This window comes from Hippoglossus hippoglossus, chromosome 20 (genome assembly GCF_009819705.1).
Source record: "Hippoglossus hippoglossus isolate fHipHip1 chromosome 20, fHipHip1.pri, whole genome shotgun sequence".
In the NCBI taxonomy this organism is placed as follows: domain Eukaryota; kingdom Metazoa; phylum Chordata; class Actinopteri; order Pleuronectiformes; family Pleuronectidae; genus Hippoglossus; species Hippoglossus hippoglossus.
The window spans coordinates 5,961,299-5,985,711 of record NC_047170.1 but is presented as its reverse complement, the minus strand read 5'-3'; the positions used below and the strand labels follow the sequence as shown (position 1 = coordinate 5,985,711).

The following is a 24,413-nucleotide window of genomic DNA, read 5'->3' as shown; positions in this document are numbered from 1 at the left end:
AGCGGGCCGCTGGGAGACTGAGGCCGGAGGAAGAGAGCGGGCCGCTGGGAGACTGAGACCGGAGGAGGAGGAGGGATCTCTGGGCGGCTCCGCTCCCGCTGCTCAGCTGTTCCTGTCAGACAAACGTCTCCCGAACCACCGCAGGCGCTTCGGGATTCGACCTGTCAACAAGTAAACAGGTAAATAAGTCCGAGTCGCTTTATGGATGCTTCACTGCTTCACTGGTTCGGTTGGTGGTGTTCGTCCTGCGGCAGGAGGCCGCCACACCCACCACCTCGCACCCGCGTGTCACAGTCCAGACTCTTTTACTCTCTTATTATTCATGTGATAGCTGCCAAGCATTAAGCAACGTCAAATATATATTATATCTGAAATGTTGTGTATAGTATTTATTATAATATTAATAATACATTTTTATATTATATTTAATATATTATTAGTCTTTTTCATCACATTTTTATTTCAATATCATGTGCCAATGTCAATATAATGTGCAAAACGTCAATATTATTGCAATATTTCAATATTATTTGCAATATTTCAATATTAGGTGGAATATTTCAATATTATTTGCAATATTTCAATATTAGGTGCAATCTTTCAGTATTAGGTGGAATATTTCAATATTAGGTGCAATCTTTCAGAATTAGGTGGAATATTTCAATATTATTTGCAATATTTCAATATTAGGTGCAATATTTCAATATTATTTGCAATATTTCAATATTAGGTGGAATATTTCAATATTATTTGCAATATTTCAATATTAGGTGCAATATTTCAATATTAGGTGCAATATTTCAATATTATTTGCAATATTTCAATATTAGGTGGAATATTTCAATATTATTTGCAATATTTCAATATCAGGTGCAATATTTCAGTATCATGTGTAAAATCCCATGTTACTTTCTCCCTTGTCACTTCTACTTAGTGCCTCTTTAGTCTATTATTAGTTTCTCTGTCTCGTGTACCTTGCTTATTTTATTGTTTACATTATTCTCATTTATATTGTTATTTACTACTAGGCACTTGTTCTCTATTACTTGGTATACACTTTATAATTTTATCTAATTTACAATGCACTTATATTTTCTTACTTATTACTTTAATAATAATAATCTATTATATTGTTGATACAATAACCTTGGAGCAAACTGGCACAAGAAAAAGCCATTACAAGGTGCTTCACGAAGAAGACCACACAAGAATACAAACATCTATTCAAGAGGAATTTCAAATAAAATTCTACATAATCTAAAAAGTATTGGAAAAAGAAAAGGATAAAAGAAAAAAAGACATTAAAAGCCATTCCGAAGTTGTAAGCAGCAAAAATATTTAGCACATGTACCTAAAACAAAAGTGCTCAAGTACAGTACATGAGTGTTTCCACTTCATCTCTCTGACATTATTTGTGTGATAAGCTGCCATGGCCTCAGGGGGAGCCTCAGCCCCAGGAGTCACCCAATGGGCCACTAAGGTGGAGCTGACCATCTCCTGTGACAACCTCCTGGACATGGATGTCTTCTCCAAGTCGGATCCTCTGTGCGCCTTGTACATCAACACTTCAGGCTCCCACTGGTATGAGGTCTGTATTCGGTTAAATTACCCATGACTCCCAGCTTCCTGAACCAGTAGAGCTGCTGCTAAAACAAATACACCAAACTCTCTTTAGAAGGCTGAATGTTGGAGATAAACATCTTGAATTTACTGGGCCTGAATCTGGAAACTTAAGCTGAGGTTATCAATGGATCTATCAGAGATGAACTCCACAAAATGTCCAAAAAATTGAGTCCAAACATTATCTGGAGTTTGCCTTTCACATATAAGGAATGTAGCAGGAGATTGTTGAGGTCACACACATTCACAACAAGAGGAAAACGTCCGGAACATTCAGGCGAGGAGCTGCCCTGAGTAGAGCATGAAGGAGACGGGACATGATGTATAAATTCCGCTGCAGAAATCACGTGTTTTTGTTTACAGCACATTAACACTGGTGTCGGACCTTATGGCCCAAAACTCTTGAATCTTATGCACGGCACCTCCTTTTCATCCGGAGATATTTGTATTCCTGTTGTTTTTATCAGTTAGAAATGTCCCTGACACATCCACTCGCTTTGACATTTTCAGGACATTTTCCCGCTGTATTGTCACATGGACTCACGCAGACATTTTCCGGATATTTTACCAGGGGGCCGGCAGAAAAAGTTCCAGAAAATGTTAGGAACAACTGACTCTGATATTTGCGTTCTCACAAACGCCCCCTCTAGAAAGTTTCATGAAAATGTCCTGAAACTGTGCATTTCTGAAGTCAGCTTTCCACACTTCTCACAGATTGCAGATGTAGCCGAAGCCCTCTGACTTGAGCTTACACTAGATGTGTGTTGTTTCCTTGTGAATCAGTATGGACGCACCGAGATGATCCTGAACTGCCTGAATCCAAAGTTTGCCAAGAAGTTTGTCATCGACTACTATTTCGAGATGGTGCAGAAGATGAAGTTTTGCGTGTATGACATCGACAACAACACCTATGACCTGAGTGATGATGATTTTCTGGGGGAGCTTGAATGCACCCTGGGTCAGGTGAGCGTCACCGTGTACGGTTTCAACACAAATCTTCGCTCCTCCCTGCACATGTTTCTGCGTCGTGTGAGCGTGACGCAGTGTGTTTTGTGTTCAGATTGTTTCCAGCAAGCAGCTGACTCGATCTCTGTTGCTGACAGACAAGAGGCCTGCAGGTCGGGGGACCATAACAGTGAGTGGGCTCTTTCCTCCTCTCTAACAGACGTATGTAGGTGCTCAGCTGTGAATGAGATACTCTCCTCCTGCACACAGAGACACTGGACGGAATAGAGAACACAGATAAACGGATGAGAGTTTTTTATTCACAAAATGTGAACTTCCATCAGTGCTGAGTGCTACAGACAAACATGTACACAGTTTTTTTTTAAGTGCTGTACAAGGTCATAAGGTTTGAGAAGGCGTGAAAATACAAGTGAGTATTAGGGCCACTTTTAGGGGGAACAAATAATGAGATGTCAAGAATAAATTCGCAGAGAAGAAAGAACCACACAGACTTGGAGGGAAGTGCCTCTGATGTGGTGGAAATTTTCAGTTGACTGCATTGTTGGTAACAGGGGCGTGATATTCAAAGGCCTTTCATTGTTTCTCAAGAAACAATGAGGTTGGTTCAAGATTTTGGTTCTGAAAGAAGTGGAACTCTGGCGAGGACCGGGTCTCCTTGGTGCTTATTGACTTTTTTTCTCGTGATATTATGACATTATTCTCAAAATCTCAAGATTTTTATTTCTTAATTTCTTCACTGTGGCCCTAATATACCCTCATATGAGACTGTACTATTAGTAACAGCATGTTTGTTCGTCCTATGGGTTTAACTTGTGTCTCTAACACCTTTTATTTTGGGTGTACTGCACATACATGTTGTTCCTTTGAAGCAGAAACTCAGTTTTAAATCTCAATTAAAACTTATATCAGACTTCTTATTTCTTCAATTTAACAAAACCCAAGTTTGAACCCCAAATGAAAAATGGCCCAAAACCCAGTGAAGTTCAAAGGGATTATCACTGAAAATACTTTTATAGAACAGCAAGAAGTAAAACAGTATGTACAGTACGATGTACAGTGGCTTCAGAAAGTAAACAGACTTAAATGTGTTGTAGATCAATTTTAAATGGATAAAAATGCAGTTTAATTTAACATAATAAAGCGTGGAAAGAGTGAAGGACCTGAATATTTGCTGAAGCTACATGTAAATACGAAGACAATTTATCCCAATTCATTTGTGACTATTCATTGCTTCTCTCTTGTTAGTATATGATATAATTACAGTTTTATGGGTGGTTTTAAAATATGAACCTGCTTTGAATGTAAGTTATCTCTCATTACTACATGGTCCAAAATATAAAACTGAAGGGTTTTAATTCCTTTTTTTCAATAGATCTGTGCTGAAGAAATAACCGACACCAGAGTGGCTGATTTTGAGGTGTCGGGCCGCAGGATGGACAAAAAGGTACTGAAGCTCATCTTAGGTCTGACATTGTGCCTTCAACTGGCTTTTAATTCCCATTACCTGTAAATGCTGTGTGTTATTAATCTGATGTGCTTGTTCAGTATCTGTGGTGGTCCGACCCTTTCCTGGAGTTCTACAAGCAGACAGAGACCGGCTGGCAGCTGGCTCACAGGACAGAGGTTGCACACATTTACCAACGGCTCATTCACTTGCTTGCATTGAACTGTTGTAGACATGTGGTTCATTTTAACCTGTTTATGTAGGTTGTGTACAACAACCTAAACCCGATATGGAGACCCTTCCGCATTCCGATGCGATCGCTCTGTGGAGGAGATGTGGAGAAGCCGATTAAGGTAAATGTCTTTTTTCTTTGCTCCGTAAAAATGCAGCCTATTAACATGATGTGTTTCCTTAAACTACCCCCACCAAAATGCTCTTGAGCTTCTTTTGTTTTCTTGATTTACTCTAACAAACTAATAATACATTGTATGATTGCATTTTTTCCCCCTGTCCATCTTAAAGTGCTGCTTGCTACCCGGCTGGATGTGAGTGTGCATGCACGACTAATGATGTCATCATAGAAAGGTGTGCATTTTTTGCTATGTTCTTTTTACTCAGCTTAGTTACTGTGTTTACATCATAGACTGTACGTAAAGATGGACGTCTGCACTTCTTCCTGTGAAAATGAAAATGAAGCTAAACCATCCTGAATGCGGGTCAATCATCACCTTTGACCTCATTTTTATGGAATCAAATGTCTAATTTTGTAGTGCTGAACAAATGTTTAGCAAATTTTGTTCTACCCAATATAGTGGACTCATTGTTTCCCAAATGGTATCGTGAAAAGTAGTTTTCAACAGATGGTTACTAACTGAGCAATATACACCGTCATGCATTGCAGTCATGTCAGCCATCTTTATGTTCGGTCTATGGTTTACACTGATAGTGAAAGGTAATTGGTTATTTGTGCATGTGAAGTGCCACCTTTATAATTTACCATAGGGTTTGACTAGTATTACTAAATGAGGAATCTCTCTTGCTGACCACAGATGTGTATTATGTTATTATGATTTTAGAATTTAGGACTAGATGGTGAATATCCCTTGTACGTTGGAAGGTAAGATAAGTTACCAACTACCAGTATATGTTGGCAGGTGTTAGCAGGTACAGCAGTTACAGTTGATGTTAGCGGATGTTAGTGACCACCATGATTTTATTAAAGGTTCAGTGTGTAGAATTTAGGGACCAATAGTGTTGAAGTTCCATGTTGCAGTTGAACACCCCTCAAATCCCCCTCCCCTTCCAAAATGAAAGAGAACCTGTGGTAGCCTTCAGTTGTCATAAAAACTCAAAAGGTGTTTAGTTTGTCCAGTCTGGGCTACTGTAAAAAACATGGCGGCCTCCATAGAGAGGACCCGCTCCAGATGTAAATATAAAGTATTTCAATATAAAGGGTCTATTCTAGGGTAAAGAAAACAACAATTTGTAGAATTTAGATGAAACACATCAGTGAAAACATCACTAGGATTATTTTATATCAAATTTCTGCCAATAGATCCCTTTCACCTAAATCTTACACACACCTTTAAGTAAGTATTCTATATTTCTGACCCAACGATGAACTGAAGAGCTTGTAAATGAAGTACGGGAGGATTTTCTCTAGTAGTCTTAAAAATATGTAGATAAACATTTTTTACCAACGTTTTTTTAAACATATTCATATTAAATACAATTGAAATCTATGTTCAGATGAATATAAGCAGCAGTGTTAGTAATGGCTGTAGAACAACTGCGTCACCTGTTGCAGTAAGTTTCTCTCATCGTCCTCAGGTGTACTGTTACGACCATCGCGTCAGTGGCTCCCATGATCTCATTGGAAGCTTCCAAACCACACTCGCAGAGTTGCAAGTGGGAACACACGTTTTCCCGGTGAGACCTTTATGTGTCTGTGTGTTGATTCCAGCCCCACCAATACAAGGCCTTGTTATTTATGAATACGTGGCTTAAATATGACTTGTCTTCTCACTTGCAGGCTGAATTCGAGTGCATAAACCCGAAAAAGTTAAAGAAGAAAAACTATAAAAACTCTGGGGTCATTTGCGTCAAGCGCTGCCAGGTAATGGGTTAGAAATTGTGACTTTTAAGACGTCTACATTTTAACTTGATCTCTGTCAGTCAGTATGTCTTCTGCTGCTGCGTCCACACATCTTTTGCTCTCTCAGTTGGTGAAGGACTACACCTTCCTGGATTATATTATGGGCGGTTGTCAGATCAACTTCACTGTGAGTTTGGGAAACATTGGACACAAGATGTGACATATTTCATGTTTGCATGTGATCACTGAGAGATTCAGGACGTCTTGACCCGTAACCTCTCCCGGCTCTGGCCTAGATCGCCATTGACTTCACAGGATCTAACGGGGATCCAAGCTCTCCACGCTCCCTCCACTACGTCAACCCAGATGGCTACAACGAATACCTGGCAGCCATCTGGGCAGTGGGTAATGTCATCCAGGACTATGACAGGTAAACCTAAACTGAACTTTGTCCCACTCTGAGTCTGACAATGATAACCGTTAAGAACAAATTTTCCTGGAACTACTCTCTACTGAACAGTCTGTTGTGTTCTGTTTTTAAGGCCAAAATGAGCCTTTCAAAAACGTATCATTGGTGTTTATGTTTATGAAAACTTTTACTTTATAGTATAAACAATGCAGAAAAGATGTGCATTTATGTTTATATTTGACATAAAAAAGATTCCCTTAATTGAATTTCAATATATTTGGTTGTATTTGTGTTTTCTTTTTCTTCATAGCTATTTATATTTCATTAAATTACATTACATACCATTTAGCTGACGCTTAGTCAAAGTGAACATTGCATTGAAACAAAATTGCTAAACAACTGAGATAAACAAAACAAAAAAAAGTGTTCAAGTGTTGGTATATAAGGGTAATGGGGACTCTGGTTTTAACTGGGACCTCATGTGTTCCACTGCAAGACTATGAATACTATTTAGTTGGATTATTTCATTGTATTAAATACTAAACCAAGAATATTTTCTTTTACATTTGTTTACTAATCATTGCCACTATCAAACTAGTTGGATACTATTTCTTGCAACAGTCACACTCTTCTGGATTTTGTTTAATGTGTGCTGATGGTTTACTTATACCTTTTATTTTGTGTGTCTTTTTGTGTAGTACCAAAATGTTTCCTGTCTTTGGTTTTGGAGCCAAGATCCCTCCCTCCTGGCAGGTGTGAAAAACTCAAATTTTAGGACACGATGAGGTTTTACTTCCTGTGCTTTCACGTTTCTCCAATGAACCAGTGGGATGTGTTGAAGTAAATTAATGACGACTGGTTTAAATATGAATGTGATATTTCTATGTTCCTGGCCTAAGAGATAATGTTATATTTTCATTTACCTTGCTGGCAATCAACTGTAATTTGAAAATAGCTTAATTATTGTTATCTATGTAATCGGAACCTTCTGCAGTTGCGAACACGCAAATTATGAGATGAAGTTGACACCGTGTTTCTGACTTGTTCTATTTTGAAAATCCGAGGTGTAAAAGGTGTAAAGTTGTCACTGACTGTATTTCTAAAGATTTTATATCCTTGCACAGGTTTCCCATGAGTTTCCCATCAATTTTAATCCAGCAAATCCATTCTGTGCAGGTAGGTGTACATATGTCACAAGAGCACTACCTTTATCAATGCTGCACTGTGATGCCATATGTATGTGTGTGTGCGTGTGTGTACGTGTTGCAGGCATCGAGGGAGTGGTGCAGGCTTACCAGCAGTGTCTACCCCAGCTGAAGCTCTGGGGTCCCACCAACTTTTCTCCGGTTATTGACCACGTCACCTGCTTCGCCAAACAAGCTCTCCGGCAGAACAGGGCCTCGGTGAGTAGCTCAAAATCAGCTGTTGAAATACTCAGTGGTCAATGTGAAATCCAAGGTGACTGATAAATCCAATCATTGTTAGAATCAGTTTCTAGAGCTGGAAGTTTTGGATGATTTCAGAATTTAAATATTATTAATGTTTCAATTTGTTTTTCTAGAAGTCTGTATATTGTGAAAGAGCATATCAAATATATCAAATAACTTAAAATAGGTGTAATAGATCAAATTTACAACATATACAGCAACTTGCCTTAACTTTAAATGAAATAATAATTTGGCAGTGCAAACAGCTTATTCCAAACAGTCATGTTTAGATCAGGCACAACACATATATTGTAAATTAAACACTCTAGTAATAAGATTATATTCTAGGATCATATTGAAACTAATTACGATATGAATGATTGGCTCTTTGTGTTCTTTATATCTGATCAGTTCTCTCTGTCCATCTGCAGCAATACTTCGTGCTGCTCATCATCACAGACGGAGTGATCACAGACATGGATCAGACGTGTGCTGCGATAGTCGAGGCCTCTCGTCTGCCCATGTCTATCATCATAGTGGGCGTGGGCGATGCAGACTTCAGCGCGATGGAGTTCCTCGACAGCGACGACAAGCTGCTGCGTTCGCCGACCGGCGACACCGCTGCGAGAGACATCGTCCAGTTTGTGCCCTTCAGGGATTTCCAAGTAAGCAGCAGCGCAAACCTTTGCATTGATGTTTCAGAATGTCAGAGTTTATAAGAAAATATTTCATATTCCAATTTCAATACGTATATATATATTTCATAATTCGTATATACTGATTTACAAAAATGTCAAATAATATGTGTCACTCTTCAATTGTTAGTTTTGTACTCGACATCAGTCCGTATTGCTCCTTGATGTGCACACTTAAATGTACAATATGTAACTTTGGCCACAAGGGGTCTCACAATTAAAACAATACCAAAAGACCTGGTTTGATGACCTCGTCAATCAGCGTGGTATCATGGCATTTATTATCTTCAGCATCATTCCCTGTCCCATGATGTTTGCCATTGGTTAACAAGCTACTGGCTAGCAGTGTATTTTTACACTATGTTGTTTGCCCCGGAAGTTACAGCATGACTAAAGCACATATGACGCTAATTAAAGGCGACCAAAATGAATTTGTATATGTGGAATTAAGAAAATGTCCCTATAAACCCAAGTGTGTCCCACTAAGCTACTTAAACCACACAAGTTGGCACAAATACTGTAAGTGTGGGTGTTGGGACGAACCCTAACCCTTGCACTTTCTCATGTGACATTGTCGTTGCAGGGAAACAGCGTGGCCCTCGCCCAGAGCGTCCTGGCTGAGCTGCCCGATCAAGTGTCCTCCTTCTTCAATTCTTACAAACTGAAGCCCCCAAATATATCCAGTGTTTCTGAGCCGTCTTAGAAAGGTGGGATAATTATCCCAAATACCTCATATCTACCACATGCCTGCATCTTGTGCACCCCCTTAACTAAGTTCACTGTATGAATGGTGCAAAGCAACACCAAGAATAGTTATTTACAGCTTGTGCTGTCGCGTGTAGAGGAAGATAATTAGGGTCAAATCAAAGATTGTATATATTATGTTTTGAAATTTGTTTTGAATTGTTGAAGATGAATTCCTGTGACATGATGCCTTGTAATGCATGAAATCACCAAGCAATCATAATAAAAGTAATCACACTGTGCACCACGAGCGTATCACTCTGACATGCTGCGATGGCTCTGTTGATTAAATTGTTGTTTAAATGTTTTTCAGTCCTCTCTCTGTATGAGCTCTTCTCTACTGTTTCTGTTACTTTGCGCAATCTGTAGTCTCTCACTGCTCTAACGTCTTTGAATTGTGTGCGAAAGCTGTGTGGTCGTTCAGCGTGTGCGGTGAATAATGTGTGTGTCCAGGCAGTGAGCTGCTGGGAAGTGAATGTGTTTCAACAAATGTTTAAATGATTGAACAGTGTTAACAAGATAAGCAAGGCTGAGTGTCCCCTGACAAGCAAATGTTAAAATACACGAATTAATAGATTTTATAAATACATTGAGAAATATATAAATACATGTAAAAATAAATAAATAAATGTAAAAGAAAATACATGGATGAATAGATTATATAAATGCATTGAGAAATATATAAATACATGTAAAAATACATAAATAAATAAATGTTAAAAAATACATGGATGAATAGATTCTATAAATACATGTAAAAAATATATAAATGTAAAAATACATCAATGACATATGGGTCATTGACGTGACGCCTATATTTTCTGTCCGACTGCATTTTCTTCTGTTAAAAAAAGGTTTAAATACATAAAGAAATACCATATATATGTAGTACCTGTCCTGTATATGTACACACTTTAAATTTCCAAAAACCATTAGTTATTTAAATGTTTCTGTTTTTTAAAGTGTCAAAATATCACGTGGTGCGACCGTCCGGCCATGACTGCTGTTGTGAAAACTTCTTTGAAATTACTCAAAATCCATTCAAATTAATTTTCTGCCATATTTGGCATGATTTCCAAAGTCTTTTGTAATCCTGTACAAAATTGCAAAGCATTTGCATTTATATTTCCATCATAGTATACAAACAAACTTTGTCCGATGATGTCCATTTTATGAAATATCATGTGGTGCGACCATCAAGAAAGGACCAATTTGGGACTTTGATGTTGAAATCCATTCAAAGACAGGAAGTTGCATCATAAACCATTTTGCCAAGGACCCATGGAAGCAGCAACAGCAGCAACAAGCAGCAACAGACGAAATGCAAATTTGCATTAAAATGTTCATCTATCATTAGTCCAAAATAACGTATTGATTTATGGCATGACATTACATATCTTTTTCAGCTACGAGAGAAATAAACAGCAGGGAGAGATTCCATATGCCAGGTCAAGTGAGTTGACAGAGAGAGAGAACTGGAGGGCTGCATCCAGAGCTGACAGAGAAAGTAAAAATATGGCAAACGCTGTGTTAGACCTTACACCGCCATCTATGGAGAACATCCCACCAGTTCTGGTTGATGTAGATGTAGCACAAGAGCAGCCACTTTAATGAAATGTTTGTTCACAACAATGTGTGCTGCACTTCAATGTTCTTGATGAGATTTTTATTTAAAAAAATGTCTTGGAAATGTTTGTGTTCATGAAAATTCTATGAAATTTTAATAAAATCTGGTTTAAGTCAAATTTTTGTATGGCATTTATTGTTTATTGATCTTTTTAAACGATAGGAGGTTTTCATATCATTTGGAGCGACCACTCATCATGTGGTGCGACCAATAATACCAAGACCTGTATTAAATTTAAAGTAGAATATAAGATTTCTGTGGCTGAAATATTAATCACTGATACAGTATGCTTAAATGAATGGTATTTTTTAAACATTTTTATCAATTTTATGCACTTTTACCGGAAAAATAAGTCTGTTAACTACATTTAATAAGGGGACGGTGACATTATAGAACAAAAATATGAGATCATTATTCACAAAAACTCTAAAGAAATGCAACTACTTTGTTACTAATGACTTTATATTATTGTGAAATTGTAAAAAAAAATGTAAGCATATTAAGGAAATTAATTCATTTTAAGATAAATTACGGTCGCACCACATGACATTTTTTAAGGCCACGGCCAATTCATCTAGATGAAAAAACACTAAAATCAAATAATTAGAAATTTGTATATGATTTTATGTGTACACAACATACCTAATGTTTGAATAATTATAATAGATATTCTTTTTTTTTTTATTTTAAAATTGGCCTGTTGAAAATCCTTGTACGTCATTGACCCATATGTACACAGATACATGAATAAATAGAAATATATAAATATTGCATAGTTTTTATATATTCACTTATTTATTCCTGCACTTATTTAAGCTTGGGGATTTTTGGGACATGCAGGATTTGGGGAATGTGCACAGGCGGTGATGCAAAGTATGATTCCAGTTACAGCTACTGTAATATGGATGATATGATGAGATCAATAACAGAAGAGAAGAGACCATGAAGATAATACTAATGTGACGATGACTTTTCATTAGTCAGACTGAGGGTCGGGATAAAATACAAAACAACATAGGAATACAAAAAACATAGCAATATACAAAATAGTACAAACTGTGTTAGTGGACGTGGGGGATGTTATTCTGCTGAGCAAACTGATGTACTGCAGGTGTTGGGGATTTGAGACTGTTAAATAGACCTCTGTGTTCCCTGCATGACTTTCTCCCACAGCCTCTCCACACGTGCACCATGCAGCCCGATGTCCACGTTCGTCCCCACATACAAACTCTGGACAACATGTGTTTTACCAGCTCCAACATTTTTTTACTGAGCAGCGCTGCACTGCTCCTGTGTGTGCCTCCGCCTGCCGGGTGTCCCTGTAACGGGAAACGAACGCACCGGACACCGCCCACCACTGAAGCTACCTCCTGTCTCTCGATGTTGCCAACGACAGCTAGCTGCTAGCCGGCTAACCAGGTAGGACCAGTACAGATTCAAAAGCTGCTTTTGACTTCGCGTTGCTGTCAAAGTGGAAACAGACGTCACGCTTTTACGTCTAAATACCAACTTCCACCACTGACACGGTGCTTCGGTTACTTTTCTTCTTAGCATGTCACCGTTAGCTGGAAGGAACGCAAGCGTCGACTCGTATAAAGTGAACAGTAACTGAACGAGAGCTAACAGCTGTTCTACTTGGTGTATGTGAATAGAAACAGAGCTGTAGTTTAATGTCTCTTTACTGACGGTCTGTGGTGGGAGCTCTGACGCTATTCAGCAGCAGCTCGGTCAGTCGGTGAAGTTAGCTTCAGGTTCGCTGGTCATGGGGAATGTTAAGGGGAACGTTCACTGACCGGTTGTCAGTTTCTCTTTTATCAGCGAGAATGTGTTTTCACGTGTTTAAGCCTCGACATCACCTGTGTGTGTGTGTGTGTGTGTGTGTGTGTGTGTGTGTGTGTGTGTGTGTGTGTGTGTGTGTGTGTGTGTGTGTGTGTGTGTGTGTGTGTGTGTGTGAGCGAGTGTGAGTGTCTGTGAACGTCCACTTGAGATTTGTCAAATGTGAAGCTGAATGTTTTTTGGATCAGGACCAGGTCAGATGTGGTTTACGTGTGGTTTCAGACAGTGATGTGGTTTACATGTGGTTCAGGATGTGCTGACCTGTGGTTTCACACCGTGATGTGGTTTAAAACAATGTGTTAAAGTAAAAGGTGCCAAAACAACGGGAGTCGGCGGCTGACTTCCCCTCAACTTTCCCTTCATCTCCTGAGTCAGAAGCGAACTTCACTGTGGCCGCGTCAGTAATGATTTCCGTTAACTGACGTTATGTTACTAACAGTGTGAGTCCGATCTTCATAATGAATGACTGTTGTTCTTCATCAATCATCGCTTTGATTTGACTTGTATAAACCACAGTCTTCACATTAAGAGAGACAGCAAGCTCAAATCGAGGCAGCGGCAGCTCGCAGAGGCACTTCCGGTGGCAACAGAAACTGCCACTGATATGTTAAGGCAGTTGCGACACTGTTTGGAGGCAGCTGTCAGTTGCCACACTGTTTGGAGGCAGCTGTCAGTTGCCACACTGTTTGGAGGCAGATGTCTCAGTTGCCACAGCACATTTCACTTTATTTTAACAGGATGAGCCAGCCTGTATCAATATTGCTGTCCATGGAGTCATTGTCAGTTAACTGAATTCATATAAATACTGAAGACATGAGAATAAAACTTGGTTTAAATGTAGAAGGTCAGTAGGTGTTTGTTGTGTGTACAGCTTCGTTTGTCATTTGTCTAGTATATGCACTGATGCTTTTACACCATAGAAGTTCATAACTCATAAAACATATTTTGAAGTTGAAGGAGTAACAATAAGTCTATTTTAAATGTTCTTATGGATGTTCGTGAATTTAACTAAGAATCCTTGGAGAATGTATAAATAAATAAAAGTATAAATAAATGTATAAATAAATACATAAATCAATGCATAAATAAATAAGGAAATAAATAAATAAATAAGAGTTTATAATTAAACAGGACATAACTAATTAAATGTCTTAAATTCATTTCCATATTTATTTATTTATATTTAAGTCATTTTTCGTCTTCCATACCCGAGAGCTAACAAACTATCTAATAAACTTTCATAAAGTATATATCTCATTGAATAAATCCCAAACAGCTTTATTGCTCTCAGACAGTGTGACAACAACGGCAGCTGCCTTTAAACAGTGTGGCCGCAAAGGCAAAAGGCCTTTACATATCAGTGGCAGTTACTGTTGACAGTGGAAGTGCCTCTTCGAGCTGCCGATGCCACGATTTCAACTTGGCCTTTACTGCAGAATTAACGTCATCTTGGCTCTGAGGCTTGTTGTAAGTCAGCAGCTCCCTGGCAACACTCATTAAATAATCACAAGATCTCTTAAAAAGAGATCTGCTCTACCCTTAAAGCATATATATTTACATCCAGGAAGCTAAAAGCAGATCTGTTCAACCTATTACTGGGGGCAGATTGAAAAATATATTCCGATTTCTAGTATTATGTTGTAATAATATTTAATGAGGAACAGTCTTTCTATTACAAGAATCAAGTTATAATTCAACAAGAATAAAGCTGTAATATTAGGAGAATAAAGGTTTGGTGTGTTCAATGTTTGCTTCTAGTTCTGTTAGGCTGTGGTACTTATTGTGTTTCTGTTTGTCAGTTCCTGTGTGTGAGTGTGTTTCCTTCAGTCTGTAATGGCGGCAGGTGGGAACCCAGGTCCGGGGGCCACACAGTGCGTGACCAAGGTGGCGCTGAGCATCTCCTGTCAGAATCTGCTCGACATGGACACATTCTCCAAGTCCGACCCGCTGTGCGTGCTTTTTATGAACAGCTCTGGGCCCCACTGGTGTGAGGTAAGTGGGGTTAATAGGTTGTTTGTTTGTAATTCAAACTTCCAGGTAAGGGTTTGGTTGGTTATAGTCATGCTGTGTCTGACCCTGTGACATGTGTCTGTGTTAGATTGGCCGGACAGAGAAAATAAACAACAGCCTTAATCCAAGCTTCTCCAAGACGTTTGTCATCGACTACTACTTTGAGATGGTGCAGAAGCTGAAGTTCGAAGTGTACGACATCGACAGCGAAAACTGCAGTCTGCAAGAGGCTGACTTCCTGGGGGAAGTGGAGTGTACTTTGGGACAGGTGAACGCTCTTTGCTTGCTTCAACAGGTCATTCATCGCAGTAGTCATCCAACTTATTATTATTTTTCTTCACTATTGTAAGTTCGTCCTGTGGCATTTCTAGTGATAGCGACAATGACACAAGGTGATGTTCTTTCATTTTTTTCTAGGTTGTGTCCTCAAAGAAAATTACACGACCACTTGTCATGAAGAACAAGTCGCCTGCAGGAAAAGGAACCATCACTGTGAGTTGCTTTCATTCAGATTGGAGGATTATGGGTATTTGGTTCAAAGTGTAATTGCACTTATTTCACATTTTTAACAGCGTTGTTTCTTTTTTTGCAGATAAGCGGAGAGGAAAGAACAGACAACCGGGTGGTGGAATTTGAAATGGCAGCTAGAAAACTGGATAAAAAGGTATCAATGACTACATATGGATTATGATAAAGAATTCAGAAACATCAATACAGATGATTTTACTGGGGTTAAAACGTCATTAATGTCTCTGTGGTCTTTGCTGCTCTTGTGAGTTTAATAAGAGGAAAACATCAGCTATTTTTGATCAATTGTATAAACTTATCAGGGCTACTGCAGCTACAGTGAAACAGTGTGGAAACTGAAAGAACTGTGACCGGTCAGCTTGGTTTTCTTGTGTTTTCTCCTCCATTTCTATTGTCAACATTAGACAAGTTGAGGGAAAAATATAAATCATTGTGTATCAGGGATTTATAGAGGGATAGCCACTGTGGGGGATGTAACTAAAGCTTGATACAGCTTGATCATGTACGTATCACCTCTACCTGGACATCTGTTAACTACTTTATATGTATGCATATTCTGCTCAAGCTAAGATGTCCCGTAACCAGTTAGTAAGTAATAAGTATTTTGTTTGGTTCAGCTGTGTGTAACTTTCATGCCCATTTCTAGGATTTCTTTGGGAAGTCCGACCCTTTCCTGGAATTCTTCAAGCAGACAGAAACTGGATGGCAGCTGGCTCACAGGACAGAGGTACAGATATACTAGTTGTACAACATGATATCACTCTGACTCTATGACTTTGTTACTCTGTGAATATGTTACTATGTGGATCATCTACTCTGACTTTGTGACTCTCTCACATACACTGAAGTCCGGACATTCTTTGGAGGGGCTGTATGTGAGAGACGCAAATATCTGAGTTAGTTGCTCCAGAAACGTTCCTTAGCTAACAGACCAAACCAGACTGACACTGACTCTGTGACTTTTACCCGACTCTTTTAATCTGTGACTCTGTTTCTCTGTTACTAATTCAAGAACAACACAGTTGTACCACATGTACCAAATATTGAGTAGATGATCTGAGTAGAGTTTGTTGTCATGGAGATACTGGTGGGACATTAGGTGGTCGAAGTGCACCGTGTTAATCTGTGTCATTGTCCAGGTGGTGAAGAAAAACTTAAACCCAACATGGAAACGATTCCGTGTCCCGCTGCAATCACTCTGCGGAGGAGATGTGGAGAAATCTATCAAGGTACACACACACAGACATAACTTCAAAAACAAAAATTACTTAAGCAACTAAGCAATTATCAAAATATACACAGATACATTTTTCTGGTTGTGAATGAACTAATCATTCCAGCTTCATCTGGAAAAGAAAGTAAATTTACAATACTCAGTCAGTCATAGTGACAAATATAATGATAATTTCCAAATATAAATCAAATGTCTTTTACAGCTTATTTCATACATTAGGTATGATGAAGGTAAGTATGAGGTGTTGATGATGTCTCAGCTCAACGTTTTAGTTTTTGTCTCTTGTGCATATCAAAGGGTCAGATAATCTTGGTACAAATTAGGAAATGTGTGTAAGCACTAGTTTACGTGAGTTGTTTTTTTGTTTCTGTCCTCTAACCCTGTTAAAGCACACTTATCAGGAAGAGATGCTTTCCCATCAACAGTGCAAGTGAGTTTACTGTCAACACCCTGAGTGCTCTTCATGTGACGGATTCAGTGTCTGTGACACGGCAGGTCACACTCCTAGACACACCTACGTACATCTTGAGGAGTATACATAGTTAGGCAGAGTGTGACCTGCCTAACTCAGAGTGTGACCCATTGGTGAACTTACCTGTTAAATGATCACTGTGTGTGTCTGTGAGTTTCTAGTTGATCAATGACTCTAGTGCTCCTTGTCAGCAGTTTGGCACAGGGGGGCACTGGGAAATGGGACTAGACATGAATTTAAAGTGAAGATAAATTGTAGGTTTTTGTCCATATAAGTAGTAATATATGGTAGTTATTGGTCATTTTCCTGTTTCCTAAGCATTTGTAGCTTATGTGTGACAGAAGAGTCTGATCTCTGCACAGACAATATGTTGTTTATCCCAATAGAAGGTGCTGACAGCGCAGCAAGTTTGGTGCTACATATACCGACTGTTCACACCCCTTCACAAAGAACCCAAGTTACAATTCTGTGCAAACTGAAGCTACGTTCCATTCAAGAAAGTTAATTCATTCATGTGGCGTCAAAATAATCGGAAAATGTAGTTCCCGACATCACTTATAAACCATCCGATTTTTTTTCCACATTCTGACTTCAAAACACATGAACCCACTGAAGTAGGAACAACAACTTCACAACTTAGGAAATAATACTATAATACTTTTTTCTTCATTGGGCCTCAAACACTTATTCTACATACACTTCATTTCTCCAGGGTTTAAAGAGGAAGTCTTTTTCTTTGTCTTTGACTGGAACAGCTACATCGCAGACCTGGGAATACACTGATAGTCTGATAACATGATTTAATCCTAAATAATAATCATTATTGGATATTGTCGAATATGTAAATCTTAATCTGAAATCTAACTAGTCAAGTCAAATGAAGTGAAGTATAAAGTATTAAATGTTCAGCCGAAATGAAGAAAAAACATAAAAAATGTTTCTCCAGATTTCCAGTTGTTTAATTATTTACCTCTAGTGAAGTAAATGTGGACTCCTGCTCTCCACATCACTGCTGGGTGCGGTTAAGTACAATACTTGAGTAAATGTACTTAGATAATTTCCACCACTGTCATCAGGTGAGTTCACCAATGGGTCAGGTTGGGGTTTTCCATTCTGACAGATCGCTATCTGAACATAAGCTTTCTTAGTTGTTCATCTCGTAGACTGACTGTAGCACCACAGTTTGTTTTGTCTCTCCTGGCTGCTTCATGCTGTCTCCTGTCTCCTGACTGCTCTCTCCACACTGAAGGAGGTCAGAATCTGCAGTGTGTAGGTTCTGGTCCGGTCCAAAGGAGCGAGTCAGGGGCTCCACTCTCTCTGTTTACCAGTCACAAGGCTTGTGTGTGTTTTTGTTGTGCCTAGTTCACACTATACGATTAAGCCCAATATAGAATTATCGAAGCCAAATCAGCGTTGCTATGTATGTACTCTTCAAAGATGCCGGAGGCTCGCTGACAGCCAATCAGAGCACAGGACTGAGTGAAGGCATTGCCCACTGATTTGCTATTTCTTTTCAACTGATGTCAACTGAAGCGTTTCACTTCTCCTGCAGCTTGAGCAGCGATGACAGACGAGCAGGAGGATCATTCGGACTTACCGTGTTACTGCTTGTGTTGGTTTTTTGTGACCAAACGTAGATAGTGTAGTGTGTGACCCCCGTGTAATACAAATTCATGACTGCAAGACTCCCATGTAGTGTGAACTGCGCATTGATCCAATGGCTTTGGAAGTCCTATAGTCTGAACTTAGATGTTTCAGTAGTGGGGTGTTGCCTTTACATTTGAAGCTTCACACCCACAGCATGCTTTTTGTCTCACCATCTTTAATGTCCACACACTGATGCAAAGTTATCAGTTGAATCTTTTCTTTCTCGCTCATTTGATGTCAAAGAGAGTGGACTGATTGTTTTCTCCTGAATGTCTGTGTTCCTCAGGTTGACTGTCACGACTACAACAGCAGCGGATCTCACGAATTCATCGGATCCTTCCAGGCCACACTCTGCCAAATACAGCAGGCTTCACAGACGTTTGCGGTGAGCTCTGTGTGCCAGCACTGACATTTAAACATGAACAAAACTGAAACATGAAATACAAACCAGATTTGTATTCTTTTAACAAGTGGTGGATATTTATTCCATAAATAACACTGGTGGTGTGATTGTTATCCTCTCAGGCTGAGTTTGAATGCATCAACAGTAAGAAGAAACAGAAGAAGAAAGGATACAAAAACTCTGGTATTATCGTCATAAAAAAGTGCAAGGTACTTTTAGTTTTTCCTTTCTAAAACATATACTTATCTGGCTGCATGTTGTATCTTTTAGATCAAACTGAAGATTATTTTTTGTCTTTTGTTTTTGAAAGGTTTAGTAATTTGTGTCATCAACATGTATTTGCAGGTTGTGAAGGAGTACACGTTTCTGGATTACATAATGGGTGGCTGCCAGATTAACTTCACTGTGCGTATTCAACATCTTAATCTCCTTTTAAAAATATTTTATATATTAACCTCATGCTTAAATGTAATGGTATCTTCATTAATACTGTGTATTATGATGTCAGACTATTATTTGATTTGATGCTTTTATTTATGTACCAGATTGCTGTTGACTTCACTGGTTCCAATGGAGACCCCAAATTTCCTGTATCCCTCCACTACATCAACCCTCAGGGCTATAATGAATACCTGGCAGCCATCTGGGCAGTGGGCAATGTCATCCAGGACTATGACAGGTAAATACAGCAGATTGTTTTCTATGAGGCTTCATGAGCCACCAATAATCCAAACACAACAAAGGCTGTTTTTTTCCTTCCTTTTGAAAATGGATTGATTTAAAATGACAGTGAGTGTGTTTTTTCTGTGTGTCCCAACCCACCAACAGAGAAATCAGATCTTTATGTCATCAGATTAATGCAGCATTAGCGCATTCTTGTACGGCCCTCTAAGACGACTAAGATGTAATCAATTCATTATGTCAATCATTGTCTCTTATGCACAAAATCAGTTTCAGTAAAGTAGGAAACACTGTCAAACAGCTGCATGGATGAATTAAATTAATATCTAGCAAAATGCCTGATGCAGCATGTGAGTTAATTGGAATAAAACCTACATGTTGTCTGACCAAATTCTCATTGGAAAAGGGGGTTTAAAAGGGTGGGTCACTCTGCTCTTTCCATAAAGGTGTTTTATGTCTAATTGAAGCTGTAGGTAACACTGATGTAATGTGTTACCTGTCTGAACATCATCTCTAGTCTCGTCAGGTGTTTGTATAAATTGTAAAAAATCTATGCTGCTTTGCTTCCTGTGCACAGTGACAAGATGTTCCCTGCTTTTGGTTTTGGAGCCCAGATCCCTCCGACATGGCAGGTGATTGTTGATTTCCGTTGCAACATCATTGATGTTTACATGGGCCTTTCACTGTGTGATGATTAGTCGTTGTTAGATGAATCTTTGCATTGATGGGCCTCAGCTCATCTCAGATCACTCGGCTTGATTTATAATTGTTTGTGTTCACAGGTCAGCCACGAGTTTCCCATCAACTTCAATCCATCAAATCCGTTTTGTGAAGGTAACAAGAGACGGATGTGAATTCCCACTGTGTTTAATGAGATGACTCAATCAAGACTTTGACTTAAGATTCTTAGCAAAATTTAGAGGACAACTGGAATTTGTTTTCTTTGTGATCATTCACACAAAAATATGCGCATGCGATATTTGAAGCAAACGTTTAACTTAGTCAACAACAAAGGGAAGAATGATACATGTCAACAAATTTGATAAACTGATCAGTAGGTCTTCAGAAATATGAAAACAACAATTCTGATAATCCAAATCTACTTAAGTGTTCAATATTTTACCAAGCTTAAATGGATTTGCTGTGCATTTTACATTGTTTGAGATAAAATGAAGAATTTCCTGATGTTGAAGATCAATCAGGGATGATGTGTTTGTTTCAGCGTCTCACAAGAAATTTAAATTTCTGTGTAGATTGTCCTTGTCCCATAAATGGTCACGTAGTTGATCATCATGTTGTGATGTGCTGACAACTAAATCAACATGGAAATATGTTTTCTGAGTGTGTTTCTGTTCACTCATGTTTGTGGGTGTGTGTGTGTGTGTGTGCTTTCTTTTTTGTTTTGTAGGGATAGAAGGTGTGGTGCAAGCCTACCGCCAGTGTCTGCCTCAGTTGAAGCTTTATGGCCCCACAAACTTTTCTCCAATCATCAACCATGTGGCCAACTTCGGCAGACAAGCCCTGCAGCAGAAAACTGCCTCTGTGAGTTACAGAGTTTAAATTCAATTTACAACAACTGTAATTGTTGTGTGCAAATGTTCATTATTATAGTTTTCCATAATCAACATCGATCAACAACATAATCTCAACCAGTTCTTCTTTCTGTGTTGTTTCCCAGCAATACTTTGTTTTGCTCATCATCACTGACGGAGTGATCACAGACATGGATGAGACCCTCAACGCCATCGTCAACGCCTCTCGTCTGCCAATGTCTATCATCATTATTGGAGTAGGGGGGGCGGACTTCACTGCCATGGAGTTCCTGGATGGAGACGATGGACATTTACGCTCGGCTACAGGCGAGACCGCCATGAGGGACATTGTGCAGTTTGTGCCATTCAGGCAGTTCCAAAACGTAAGCTAATTTATTAAGTCTTTGTAGGCATGCACCACCTGATCTTCATTTAATCCTGAAATATTGTCCTCACATCTTATTTCAGGCAGGGACTGCAGCCCTTGCCCAGAGCGTACTGGCAGAGTTGCCTGATCAAGTGGCCTCCTTCTTCAATTTATTTGACCTGAAGCCTCCCAACGAACCCACTCCTTCCTAGAAATGTAGGAGTTACCCCTCCTGACTTACCAACCACATTCTCTTCCCTCTTTCACTCATTTGATCCTTAGCTGCATTACTTCAGATATAAACATAATGAAATCGATCCTCTTCGTGGTTTACACTGTGAAGGGCATTGCAGGGCTACAGAGTGGGACCAAAAATCCATCCTTTAATTTGTCGCACCACTGAACCGGATATTTAGCAGGTCTGTCTCTGGCTGTGGTCAGAGGTGCCATAAACATGCATCTTTGGTGATCCGATCACCAGTGGACACCTCCAGGTAAAAGGTGAATCCAACCATGACCGTTGAGATCCGATTGCACATGACCACATTCTTTTAGCAGTGTGTAAGCCAATGTGTCCTGGGGCTGATTCAGGCATCGCCTTCTCAACTGATGTCCATACTAGGTTGCAAAAAGTAAAAACATTTTAAATTGTGTAAACTTGCTTTGGCCAAGTCAGAAAGTAAAGAAAATCCCATAGAGATACTTTACAATTTCGTCAAACATCGTTTGCCTCCTTTGGTGTTTTTTAATTCCCGCAGATTAGGCATGGGAGGTTCGTCACTGGTAAAAAACATGACATGTTTTGAAGATGGATATAATGTATATAAATGTACTGTATATAATATCTCCATAGTCTAGTACCGACAATAGGGTGGCAGCAACACATCTCTCTGGCCTTGATAGAAAGGCAAGACTTGATTGTACAATAAAAATCCAATTTCAACTGCAGTTTTTTCAGCAGAAGCTGAACGTGAGATATAAAAAAAAAGAGACTCATCAATTACAATATGTAGATATGAGTATTGAGATGCATACTCAATGTCTGAGCCCTGAAACACGGTGGTAGATGGAAGGTTCAGTGGCTTTGATTTTGGATTTTAAAACATCGAGAGCTTTGGTTTTGCAAGCATTCAAAGAACGTTTTATATCACATAGGGTATATTGTACAGAATTAAAAGCAGTAGTATCCAAGTGATACTCGATCACCTTAAGTTGCCTAGTGCCTATCAGGTAGCAAAGAGGTATGATAATGACCCCACACCGTACACCAGTGCAATGCACACATTGCAGCCTAGGTAGTTGGTCCAGGGAGTTTCATCAGCAGGTAACACACTGGTTGGTATGTTGAGCCACATGGATGGTCCTGTCCAGTATGAGTTACAATGTGGCTCCCACATGCACACACTCCTCAGCAAGCTGCCAAGTAGCTACAGGGATAGCTTTGCTGAATGTTGTCTGACAAAGGGCATTATCCACAGTGGTAGGGATCAGACATACACACTGCCAGACCTAGTGGAATGGCTGGATAGGAAGGCTCAAGAGATCCAGGTTTAATTCCTGTGGCTGTTACTGTGTTAAGTTACTATTCCCTATGTCAAGTTATTATTCTTATTCTGTGTTACAGATATCACTGACCACAAACACACACCCAAACATACAACAAATACAAGCAAATCTATCACTAACTTTGCCAGGATAACAACCACCTCATGCTTGGAATAAATGGATGTTTGAAAATAAATGTTCATCTGAGGAAGAGAAGTATAGCATTTTCTCTAACGGGAAAATTTGGTCAGTTGTGCACAGCCAGAGTACCGTCACCCACACTGCCACTTACAGATACCATCAGCTTGCATGCACTGAGATCTGACTGGTTGTTAAATTCTAAATATAATAGTTTGTTCTAACAATCCTATACTAATCTTTGCTTGAATTTTGCCAACAAAAATGCACTACACAATGTTGCTTGTATTGCCACTAAAACAAAACTTTGCACAATAACGTCAAAGTTTAGCATATTGTGGTAATTTAATAGCAGCTAATTATTTGAATGCAATCCCGAAATACCTGTAGATACCTGTGGCTCATTTCTGCTGCCTCTCATGTTCGGTTGCTACAGTGCCCCTGCTGTTTCTCTTAAAATCTTGTATACATGCAGCATTTGTAACTCTCACATCTTTCCTCTGTCTCTGCCCCGACTCTTTAGGGTCCTCAAGAATTGCTCGCTCAGACTGTCTTGGCAGAAGTCCCAGGTCAGGTGACGGACTTCTTCAGAGCCACGGGTTTGAGGCCACCCCAGAGCGACACACCTCTCCCTGACCTCTCAGCGCCAGCACTCCCCAGTGACGCATCCTGAGAATCAGCTTTTCTCCTCAGTACAACACCTACAAAGGCCACTTAAACTCTGGAATGTGTGTTTACAGGTCGTTTTCTTTCAAGTGTAATAATTATCATAACGTCGTCATATGAGCATGTAAAAAGATGTACTAATAATATAGATCCATAGTTGATGAAGCCATATTACCCAGATATTGTCAAATATTTCAATTTTATCAATATTTCCTGACATTTGTTGACTTCCCTCTAACTTAGATATTTAATACGACACTTATATATGACTCTATGTGACTCAAGTGCCAGAATTGTTCAGAGTTTATGATTTCTTATTTTATCACT

General features: G+C 39.2%; 2 protein-coding genes and 1 long non-coding RNA gene across 7 annotated transcripts; 2 read left to right on the top strand and 1 right to left on the bottom strand.

Annotated features, from left to right (window-relative positions):
- Positions 1-58: 58 nt before the first annotated feature.
- On the top strand, positions 59-9,645 carry LOC117754292 (copine-3-like). Of its 3 annotated transcripts, none has more exons than XM_034573148.1 (16): positions 59-179; positions 1,413-1,588; positions 2,404-2,583; positions 2,681-2,755; positions 3,959-4,030; positions 4,132-4,209; positions 4,294-4,383; positions 5,861-5,959; positions 6,063-6,146; positions 6,253-6,312; positions 6,422-6,555; positions 7,233-7,287; positions 7,659-7,710; positions 7,804-7,937; positions 8,393-8,626; positions 9,240-9,645. In XM_034573148.1, exons 2-16 carry the CDS (start codon positions 1,430-1,432, stop codon positions 9,357-9,359), a joined length of 1,626 nt encoding a protein of 541 aa, XP_034429039.1. In that variant the 5' UTR covers positions 59-179; positions 1,413-1,429; the 3' UTR covers positions 9,360-9,645. The 3 variants fall into 3 exon arrangements, with proteins under 3 accessions (XP_034429039.1, XP_034429038.1, XP_034429040.1); XM_034573147.1 differs by having other exon boundaries at positions 65-179; positions 1,424-1,588; XM_034573149.1 differs by lacking the exon at positions 59-179 and having other exon boundaries at positions 1,444-1,581.
- Positions 74-17,478, bottom strand: LOC117754314. Its single transcript, XR_004612377.1, has 3 exons — positions 17,468-17,478; positions 9,666-9,668; positions 74-208 (listed from the first exon to the last, which is right to left on the bottom strand). It is a non-coding gene; the product is annotated as an uncharacterized LOC117754314 (long non-coding RNA).
- Positions 12,107-24,112, top strand: LOC117754290 (copine-3-like). 3 transcript variants are annotated; one of them, XM_034573143.1, is made up of 17 exons: positions 12,107-12,446; positions 12,579-12,617; positions 14,658-14,855; positions 14,962-15,141; positions 15,291-15,365; positions 15,466-15,537; positions 16,048-16,128; positions 16,541-16,630; positions 19,041-19,139; positions 19,280-19,366; positions 19,503-19,562; positions 19,703-19,836; positions 20,416-20,470; positions 20,621-20,672; positions 21,247-21,380; positions 21,517-21,753; positions 23,944-24,112. In XM_034573143.1, exons 3-17 carry the CDS (start codon positions 14,697-14,699, stop codon positions 24,091-24,093), a joined length of 1,665 nt encoding a protein of 554 aa, XP_034429034.1. In that variant the 5' UTR covers positions 12,107-12,446; positions 12,579-12,617; positions 14,658-14,696; the 3' UTR covers positions 24,094-24,112. The 3 variants fall into 3 exon arrangements, with proteins under 3 accessions (XP_034429034.1, XP_034429032.1, XP_034429035.1); XM_034573144.1 differs by lacking the exon at positions 12,579-12,617 and adding an exon at positions 21,839-21,953 and having other exon boundaries at positions 12,109-12,446; positions 14,663-14,855; positions 23,944-24,082; XM_034573141.1 differs by lacking the exon at positions 12,579-12,617 and having other exon boundaries at positions 14,663-14,855.
- Positions 24,113-24,413: the final 301 nt, after the last annotated feature.

Bases quoted from the DNA above. Each gene is read 5' to 3' on its own strand.
- LOC117754290 (XM_034573141.1), top strand. From the start codon at position 14,697: ATGGCGGCAGGTGGGAACCCAGGTCCGGGGGCCACACAGTGCGTGACC. The intron at 20,673-21,246 runs GTAACAAGAGAC...TTTGTTTTGTAG, and splicing joins ATCAAATCCGTTTTGTGAAG to GGATAGAAGGTGTGGTGCAA. The intron at 21,754-23,943 runs GTAAGCTAATTT...CCGACTCTTTAG, and splicing joins CATTCAGGCAGTTCCAAAAC to GGTCCTCAAGAATTGCTCGC.
- LOC117754292 (XM_034573148.1), top strand. From the start codon at position 1,430: ATGGCCTCAGGGGGAGCCTCAGCCCCAGGAGTCACCCAATGGGCCACT. The intron at 6,313-6,421 runs GTGAGTTTGGGA...GCTCTGGCCTAG, and splicing joins GTTGTCAGATCAACTTCACT to ATCGCCATTGACTTCACAGG. The intron at 8,627-9,239 runs GTAAGCAGCAGC...TTGTCGTTGCAG, and splicing joins TGCCCTTCAGGGATTTCCAA to GGAAACAGCGTGGCCCTCGC.